The 10308-nt window shown below is 38.0% G+C and overlaps 1 protein-coding gene across 1 annotated transcript in view; it reads left to right on the top strand.

Moving 5' to 3' along the window:
• The window catches only part of ETFA (electron-transfer-flavoprotein, alpha polypeptide), a 115518-nt gene that overhangs the window by 18322 nt on the left and 86888 nt on the right, over positions 1 to 10308 (top strand). Inside the window, exons 3-6 of the mRNA XM_006866560.1 lie at positions 1601 to 1682; positions 1791 to 1873; positions 7413 to 7512; positions 9475 to 9585. Of these exons, the coding sequence (XP_006866622.1) occupies positions 1601 to 1682; positions 1791 to 1873; positions 7413 to 7512; positions 9475 to 9585 (376 nt within the window). The remainder of the gene's footprint in view (positions 1 to 1600; positions 1683 to 1790; positions 1874 to 7412; positions 7513 to 9474; positions 9586 to 10308) is intronic.

Here is a 10308-nt window from a genome sequence, read left to right as displayed (position 1 = left end):
AAAACAAAAAACCACTCAAGCATATATAATAATTTACACCTCTAAAGGGCACATTCTGCAAGTTAGCCTCCTTGATACCATCTCTTAGTCCCTCTCTTCCCATGAATCTAGAGTCCTCAGCTGCTCCCCATCTCTATGACCCCATCTCCATGACCCCATCTCTGCCTCCATCTCTGGTGTTGCTGTTTCTCTGGATAAGGACACGTATTCTGCTTGTGCTCTTCTCCTTTGATGGTCCTAGGATCCGCCATTTCTGGACTGTTAAGATTTAACCACTCCCCTGTTTTTTTACAAAACTCCTACCTTTACAATTTTGACAGTCGCAATTAGTCATGATGACAATTATTCATTATTGAATCATATGAATCTTATCCCCATCTCTTTTCACCAGACCCATCTAGACACAATGAAAACTATTTAGTGGGGAATGCAGAAGTTTGTTTTTTTTTAAACAGTCAAACAAACATAAAAAGGTTTTCATGGAAAAGTTCTGTTCCATTTCATATCCAAGTCTGCTGTGGCGCTCCCTTGGAGTTAATTGGAATGTCTTCATTAGACATTCTCTTTAAGTTAGAGAAGCCAAATAAAGATGCATCCCTAATAAAGTGATGATGGTTAGTGAGGGCAACTGTAGCACAAACTAACCTGCCAGTGAACACTTGGTTTAAATCTTAGGTGGTTCAGTAGAGGTACTTCTGCACTGTGCCTTTTCTTCATTAAATTTTGCTGCAACTTTGCAATCTGTGGAAGGGATCAGGAGGCTCAGCCTCTGATGCTAACTCAGTAGTGAATCAGCCTGGAGACAGGCAAGGAAACAGACAATGGCAATATGGCTGACATGTTTGTTACAGCGGAAATCAGTGTGCTGTAACTAAAGATACTCAAACGGGACTGGGGTTCTAATCACCTCCAGTATCCAGAAACTCGGTGAGAAGCCAGAAAGCTTTTACAGAACCCTATCCTTGATTTCAAACAAATAAACAAACAAACAAACAAAAATGAGAAGTTGAAATAGAAATTTTGCAATTTCACAGTTAAATTATCTGGATATAAGGACAGGAAATCAGTTGTGGACAATGGGCTGCTCTAGAAAATTGTCTCTGTTGCCCAGAGTACACTGATTTAAATATCAGCAGAGCTTATTATTGCTAAAGAAAGTGTAGGAGTCTGTGAAGTAGTGTGGTTAAGTCATGTTCTTTATCTCTAAGAAACCATAAGTTTGAAGTGTACTGACTGTGTGAGACAAAACCAAACTGCTGCCTTCTTTTCTCCCTTTTTAAAATGATGAATTTACAGTTATATTCAACCAAAAGTTAAAAAAAAAGCACAAGCGACAATTACATTTGAATGGAGAGCCGTGCTGACTTTGGCAGGAATCTTCATTGAAAATCCTCTGTAGTAGCCCTGTGTAAGGTAAATTGGTAGTTCTTACTTTTGGCGTAAGATTTTCTTTGTAAAAAAAAAAATAAAAATGTTCCTTTTATTCTTTATAGTTCTTTTTCTAATAAAATCATTGTTGAAAGTTGGCCATCATGTTTGTCATGGTTGCCTCTATCTGTATATTTCTGCTGAATGAATAATTAAAAACTTTTAATCACAGGTGGCACAGGATCTTTGCAAAGTAGCAGGTGTAGCAAAAGTTCTGGTGGCCCAGCATGATGCCTATAAAGGCTTACTTCCAGGTGAGATTTTTCCAGTGGAAAAAATGTCGTGTCTAAATTATGCTTTGCTTGAACATATGAATATGGGGCTATTATGAAACGTGCTTATCAAATGTGTTTAATTCTCAGAGGAACTGACACCATTGATTTTGTCAACTCAGAAGCAGTTTAATTACACACACATCTGTGCCGGAGCATCTGCCTTTGGAAAGGTGAGAAGATTCAGCATGTGGAATGTAATGTTACTGCTCTAAAAGGCTACACTTCATCTTGCCAACCAAAATATACAACAAACTTTATTTAGATAGCCAGCCCCGAGTCTTTTGAAATAATAAAATTTTGCTAAATGACAAAATTAAGATTTTTGTCATAATTTGTTTAAAATTCCCTTTCAGGTTTTCATATTTTTTTGTGGCGAAAACTCTATTTAGGCTACTTTTAAATGATTTTAAAAAACAATGTTGAATTCTTTGTGTGTGTGTGATTCAATGTTGAACTCTTTTTTAAGAGATGGCTTATTTGGGTCGCTGATGAATATTTAGAAAGGCTAAAATCCTACTTGGGGGATTTGGAAAGGACTGAGTGCTGGATCAAGATATCCTAAGGGTAAAGAAAGCTGTAATCTGATCTTGTGCATCGTGATATGTCTGAAGAAAGAATGTGCTAGCAGATGGGTAGTAAGTAGTCTGTCTGAAGTTTTAAAATGTGGGGGGATGGGAGGAGCCCAAGAAAAGAAATTTGTCAGTGGGTCTTTCTTGCTCTATCTGTAGCCATGGGTATTATCCTAACTTCCTTTCCTTTTATTCTATATGTACTAAGCTGTAGTCTTTAGATTTTATTTTTACTTTTAAAAATCATAAAATAAGGTATATACAAATACTTTCCCTCTTTTTAGGTAGCCAGTGTCTAAATTGCCCATCCCTATCTACCCTGTATATAGAGGGGATGGGATTGATACTTGATATGAAGACTTTTTCCCTCTCAGTTGGTATTTTGAACTTGGTGTGGCACTGTGGGTTAAGCGCCAGACTGCAAAGCTGTTTGAACCACAAGGTCGGCGGTTCAAGCTCACCAGCTGCTCCTCGGAAACGCTATATAGGGTCACTATGGGTTGGAACCGACTCGATGGCACTTCACAACAACATCCATAAGTATAGGTCAAGTTCATCAAACGGCAGCACTGTACATGTGTTTTCCTTTATCAAAAATTGTTTTTTCATCCTCCTCTAGTTGAGTTCTGATTATCAAGCCATCGAGACTAGGTCAGCTGGGAACTATCTGCAAGTGTAGGGGTTCTTGTGTGTCTCCCGCCACTTCACCCTCAGCTTTAGCCCTCCTTGGCTATGTCCTTATGTATTGTTTAATTTTATATTTCTCTAATTGCTGGTGAGACTGAACATCTTTCCATATATTTACGAGTTGTTTTTAGTTCTTCTGTAATTTTCCTTTTTTTCCCCATTTAAACTCATATTTCCATTACATTTGGTATTTTTTGTTTTTAAGTTTTTGTTGTGAATTGAGCCACAGTTTACATGGGAGAACGTCAGCTTTGCGTTTATCCTATTCGTATTTCGTTTCATTGCAGTGATTACAGTCCCCTCCATGCCTCAGCATATCTTCATTCAACAGCATTTACTTCCATTCACTCTGTTTTTTTTTTTTTTGGATGTACAGCGAAGCACTCAGGAATATATAACCTGTCAAACAACCAAAGGGTATATACCCTGCAAGCCTGCCCCCAACTGCCAGCACACAGCCCCTCTCCCTCCCTGAGTTCAGAGTCCCCAGCCACTCCATCTCTCCATGTCATCGTCTCTGCCTCCATCTCTGGCTTTGCTTCTTCTCTAGATAGGGTCTCGCACTCTGTTCTTCTCCCTTGTTGGTCCCAGGGTCCTCCAATCCAGGACTGCAAGATCAACCACTCCCCTCCTTTTGTTAAAAAATGTCTACCTTTACATTTTCAGCACTAACAATCAGTCCTGATAGCAATTATTCACTATTGAACCATAAGAGTGCTATTCCCATCTTCTTTCACCAGCCCCATCCAGACAGGTTGGTAACCACTCAGTGGAGCTTCTACCATCCCCCACACCCTCTGAAACTAGGCTTCCTCTTGAAAACCTGTAAGCCAGTCACTTCGTGCCTTTGTAGCCCCTCCCCCCCATTTTGGGTAGCCAATGTCTAAGTTGCCCATCCTTGTCAACTTTGTGTACCGAGGGGTGGGAATGATCCTTGCTGTAAAGATTTGTTCCCTCTTTTAAGCTACTACATCCATAAGCACAGGTCAAGTTCATCAAATTATAGTGGATTACACTTTTTTTCCTCTTCTTTGTTCCTCTAGTCGAGTTTTTATCACCCAGCCATTGAAGTTAGGTCAAATGGGTACTATCTGCACATACGGTGTTCTTGTGCATCTCCCCTCACTTCATCTCAGCTGGATGATTCACTCTCCGCTGTAGTCCTCTGTGGCTGTATTCCCTGGGCTTAGAATTCCCCAGGTCTCGCTGTACTGCTGGCCAACCAGGTCTCAATCCAAGTTGGCAAGAGTCCATTAAATGTGGTCGAACTTGGCTCACAGTTTCATTACTGTTTTTCCCCCACTTCCTATTATTGGTAGACCAAAGGTCACCAGCAAGATTACATGCCTGCTCGTGTATTCTCTTTGAGTTTCAGTCTTGGAAGGAGATTTGTCCTGATTTGATTGCTTGCCTTGGGCTGCCCAGTGAACAACTTGCTTGTTCTTGTAATAGTCAGTTTGACTGTTGTTGTTGTTTTTTATTTTTCCTGTTGGTCTTTCAACAAGTATCTTCTGTTCTTCTAGCCACTCCAGGCTGGTCTGCTTGTCTTTTCAAGTGGAAATTTCGCACTCCAGAAGATTCTGGATGGGGATCAGGATTCCACTTACGGTCTTATGCATGCATTTGATTTTTAAATATGAGTTTATGAAATAAGATATGAATGAACCGTTTCGTCAGCTACCCATTGAGTGACAGTAATAATCAGGCTTGAATATATTGCTCTTGTTTTCTTGCAAAATGTGTAGTATTTGGTGAATAATCTTTCTTTGGTCCAGTATTGCTTCTAGACATGAAGAATCACTTCAAAATATTCAGGGACTTTGTACACTTGCCATGGTCAGTTGCATGGAAGTCTACAAAGAAACAGAAGATGGTGACATGACTTATAGGACCCTACTAAAATAGACACCAGTATCTAAGAAGCTTATTTTTAACTTCAAGAATTCTCAGTTTGAGCTCATTAAATTTGCTCATTTAAGGCCAATATAAATAAATGACTTAGGGTGACTTTGTAGGCAATAACAGAATTTTCAACCTACAGCATAAACACACAAGTTTAATGGACTATTATTCGTGTATTAAGTTGTCACATTACTGACTATCATAAGTTACTCAGTTTTTATGTGGCATTTAGTAATTGTTAGATAAGATGGTGCAATAGAAATATGTGACATTGGGCTAGTCATTTACCTTCCTGAAGGCGGTCTCTCTCTCCCTGGAGATGGTTAAGTCAAAGGTTTGATATCCGATGACTACTTACTGTGCTCTGGGATGTTGCAAAAGGATTACTGCAATAAATGAGCATTGAGCTAAAAGGTCTTTGTGAATCATTTCATCTCTGAGAATTTCTATTCTATCTTGGATGACATAAACATTTTCCTGTGTCTGGGGTTTCTGTGGTGACAGTGTACCTGAAAGATTGTTGGAGCAAGGAATGATGTTTGCTGTGTCTTATTAGACAGATTTTAATAATCTTCTGGCCTTGATTGCTGTTTTGTGGTTTATGAGTCACATAGTAATAAGTAATGCTGCAGCCCCTAAATGGGTTTGAAATGAGAGCCCATCAGATGAAGTTAAACAATTTACTCTACAATAATCCTTCACTAAGTGTAGTTTTGATGTAACACTTTTCATATTGAATTTTTAAATCTGAAGATGAAAACGACAGTGAGTTATTGCTTCCTTGCATGTGGTCAAGTCTGTTGGATAGTGTAGAGATGTGTCCGTGTACCATCCACCCTTTGAGAGCAGTTAGATGGAAGACCATACACCAAAAACATATCCGCTGTGGGTTGGTGCACTGGACTGCAAAATCAGTTTGAACCGCAAGGTCAGCCGCTCTTTGGAAATCCTATACAGGATTGCTATGGGTCACTATTGACTCGATGGCACTTAACAACAACATGGTAATTATTTTTTTTTCAAGTTGTACTAAAATAAAACGAGGGATAATGAAATGTTAAATGCAATTAAATTTCAAGCAGTTAAGAAAGTTCCAAATTTTAAAAAATGGAACTTTGCAGAACATAACGTTTGTGAGAGCATCTGCTCAGTCAGATAGCAGTATTCTAATGTTACTCTTGAACAGAAAATGAAGGTTTTCAGTGCTCACCAATCTAGTTTGTTTTCGAAGTACTCGTTACTTCCATTATGTACTGCTGATGTTGCAGTTCAAACCAACCTGTATTCCAGCGCATTATCCTGCAGCACCACACAGGACGTCATTGTGCCTATATCTGGAAGGATGCAGAATGAAGGAGTAACTAGAGGATTCTGTGGGATACTTCTTGTAGAGAGGGTTTGGGGTTGGAAGGGAGAGGAGCTTGTAGTGTGCCTACAGGAGGCAGTGTCATGCACCAAGTTCAGGAGAGGAGAGGGGGTAAACAGCAGAACTCAGCTTTCCAATTTGTGTGATACAGGCAACACTGTACTTATTTGTTATCGAATGTTTATGGATGATGTCATCATCTAAAAGCACCTTTGAATCCAGGAAGTATGATGTGTCAGTCTTAATTAACTTGGCTGTCTGTTGTAGAGCCCAGGAGTCATAGAATTGTAAACTTAGAAGGTAGGGATTGTTTTGCTCTCATTGTGAGGTGAGGTGACTGCAACTTGAGGGAAGTATGGTCTCAGCTAGGACCTATGCTAGTGAGGACAAGGCTATCTCGTGTATCCCAGAGATGTCATACGGTTCCATAAGTTCTATAAGGAAAGCACAGCAATATAGTCCTGCTGCACTCGTCATAGGTGCCACACAGATTGATCTTGACCTTCCTCATTGCCTTTTTGGGGGATGTGGGGGCTGGGAAGGCAGGTAGTATTTCATTATGTAGATGAATTTAATCCATTTAATCTATCTTCTGTTGATGGTTATTTAATTTTGATTTTTTTATAACATTAGTTTAAACAAAAAGTGAGTATGTCTGCTTTGAAATTGTTTTATATATATATTAAGTAAATATAACCAAAAACTAAACCTGTTGCCAGCAAGTTGATTCCAACTCAAAAGAACCGTGTAGGACTGAGTGGAACTGCCCTCATAGGGTTTCCAAGTCTGTCTTCTTCACATTGTTGTGGTGATTAAGTGCCTTCAAGTTGGTGCCAACTCATAATGACCCTGCATAGGATTTCTGAGGAGTGGCTGGTGGGTTTGAGCTGCTGACCTCATAGCTCGAACTGACCTTGCAGCCAGTGCCTTATCCTACAGCGCCACACTAGGACTCTACTTTTCACGTAGATCTCATAAAACTTCTCCTGTTGTTAACAGAATGATAGGCTTCCATTTAATCTCAAAGACTATTTTTAAAAACTGTGCTTGAGGTAGTTTGCCTAAGGATAAATGTGAAATGCTGAATATTTAAATTGACATCTGTACATAGACAATGACATTGCTGATAGTTTATAAACATTAATCGGCGTGTATGTGTGTAACAGCTGCTCATTTTGCTTTTAGAATCTTTTGCCCAGAGTAGCAGCCAAACTTGATGTTGCGCCAATTTCTGATATCATTGCAATCAAGTCACCTGACACATTTGTGAGAACCATTTATGCAGGTGAGTACCAAAAGAAGGTTATTAATCAACATATTAAATCGGCATATTTTAAAAGTAGAACTTAATTTTAAAGATAGGATTTAAAAACAAGTGATACAGTTGCTTTAAATTGACCTTCTTAAAGGTTTCTGGGTAAAATCTTAGTCCTATAATTACTGCTGAACTGTCATACAACATTCTTTGTGATGGATCCAGAGGACAGTTCTTTCCTTACTTGGTCATTCAGTTCACAGTGAGATTTTTTTCAATGGTCAGTAAAAGTTAGATTCGCTTGGAAAAAGTTAGATTACTTTTTAAAAGTAATAGTCTCAATCGCCTTTTCTTGTCTTATGCTATTTCCATCTGCATTAGGAAATTCATCTCAGTCTCTCCTGAGTTCATTGATCTCTTGCTAAGCATACTGGTGTCCATTGGGGTTGCAGGAGGTAGTGAACTCTGTTCTTTTTGATGAAAGTTGTGTATTTCAGTATAAATGGTTAATTCTCAAATCAAACCTTTTATCTTCAGTATTGTTTGAGGAGAAGGAAATATTTGGTCACCGTTAAGGTCGCTCTTAATGTGATTGGTAATCCATAAGAAATGCCTCAAATCCTTTTAAAATCTTGGCAGATTCACACTTCCTTTTCTCTATGCACTATCATGTTATCATGTTGTTTTCTCCTCCCATAGGACACATAATAGCTTTATTCTTATTAACTTGTTGTAGTTCATATTGTTGAGTTATTGATTTACTGATTGTGAGTTTTTTTTTTAAGATAAGGAAGCTTTGTTTATGTTCCTTTTAGGGAAAGTGTACCTTACTAATGTGTCTGCCTGTTCTAAGATTTTTGTTTCCAGCAAGGTCAGCACCTGCTTTATATATATATATAAATTTTTTTTTTTTTTTTGCTCAGAAATCAAAACAGGTGGTTTATTCATATGAAAGTGAAACAGAGTAATAAAATCAATAATTGAATTCAATTAATGGGTCATTCTATTGAGTCCATCCATATTACCAGAGAAAGGAGCTCTGGTAACGTAGTGGTTACAAATTGAGCTGCGAACCTTAAGGTCAGCAGTTCAAAACTACCAGTCGCTCGACAGCACTTAACAATAACAATATGTTACCAGAAAAATCCAACATTTCCCAATTAATATAACCAGGAAGAAAATAATAATTATAGCAACACTCATTTAACACTTATAATGAGATAAGTTTTATGCTAAATATTTAAGTCGGCTTATTTCAAATTTGCAATAATTTTATGACTTAGATCATATCTCTACATTTTACAGATGAGGAAGCCTTGGTTCTGAGATGTGCACCTGCTTTACTTTTTAAAACCTCCGGTGTTAAACAAATGTCCACTGATAAGTTTATTCACTGTTATGGTCTTGGTGGCACAATTGTTAAAGTGCTCAGCTTCAAACTGAAAGGTAGACAGTTTGAACCCACCATCTACTTCTCAGAAGAAGTGGCAGTCAGCGTCTATAAAGATTGTTGCTAAGTGCTGCTGATTTGGCTCTGACCCAATGCTACCCTGTATAGGGTTTCCGAGCAGTCTTCGGAATCCTCTGGAGCAGTTCTACTGTGTCGTACAAGGTTGCTATGAGTTTATCAACTCAGTGGGCTTTGTTTTTGGAGAGTACCTTACTAGTGTGTCTGCCTGTTTCTGTGTGTTTTTGTTTTGTTTTGTTTGTTTTTCACGTCTGTCCTATTTTTAAAAATCCACAAGGTCATCTTCAGTCAGCATATGTCCTATTTGAATTACTCCAAGGTTATACAAATATCCACTGATAACATTTTTCCATTGGTAATGGTCCTCTTTATCTTATATATAGTAGAGGTAGGAAAGCACTAGTCCATAGTAATGTTCTTACCTTGGCTTTGTGAAGTAAATTCTGTGAAGTAAGTTTCTTAAATACTTGTTTTGTTGCTATTTGAAGGATTCTGTTTTTTAAAAAGTAAACTGTGTTTTGTAGGAAATGCTTTGTGTACAGTGAAGTGTGATGAGAAAGTCAAGGTGTTTTCTGTCCGAGGAACATCTTTCGAAGCTGCAGCAACAAGCGGAGGTAGTGCCAGTTCAGAAAAGGGTGAGTGTTCATTTTCTCTTTTTGAATTCAGATTTTAACAGATTAGAGATGACTTTTGGCTCAATTTTGAGTGCAGAGTATTTAAGAGCTCCATCGAAATGATAACTTCAAACTTATAGAAGATCGTAAAAAATATTTGTAATATATGGCTTTTGCACTTTTGTAATATATGGCTTTTTTTACTAGCATAGTTGCTTTGGTGGATCAAGGAGGTAGGAAAGAGGGTCCATTAAGGTGAATGTGTTAGATTGATATTAATGTTTTCTATTCCATTCTCAATATTTTCATAATACTTGGGAGATTCTGTATAATAGAAGAATGTGATAGCAGTAAGTGTATAGCGGGTGTTTCACCGTAACACATACAAGTATCTTATTTGAACTCAATAGAAAGGGGCTTCTCTTAGTTATATAGCTAGAATCAGAAAATTAAATAACTCCTCAAAAGTCATACAGCTGATGAGGTGAAGGCTAGAATATAACCCCTTGACTCTTTACAAAACGGAGAAATTGAGATTAGAAGCACAGAAAATTCAAAGTAACTAAGAAATTTAAATGCATAGGAATATGCAAAATTTAAATGCATATAGGAATAAAACCTTCGCATTCCAATCACCAGTAATGATCAATAAATCTTGATTGCATGTTTGATCGATTTCAGATTGAAGAAGTTGGTAGAATTCTTCTATTTCATCTTCACTGGCTTTAGTGGTTGGTGCATAAA

Source organism: Chrysochloris asiatica, unplaced genomic scaffold (assembly GCF_000296735.1).
Source record: "Chrysochloris asiatica unplaced genomic scaffold, ChrAsi1.0 scaffold00092, whole genome shotgun sequence".
Lineage (NCBI taxonomy): Eukaryota > Metazoa > Chordata > Mammalia > Afrosoricida > Chrysochloridae > Chrysochloris > Chrysochloris asiatica.
Note: the sequence above shows the minus strand (reverse complement) of the source record. Positions and strands in the feature narration are given on the sequence as shown.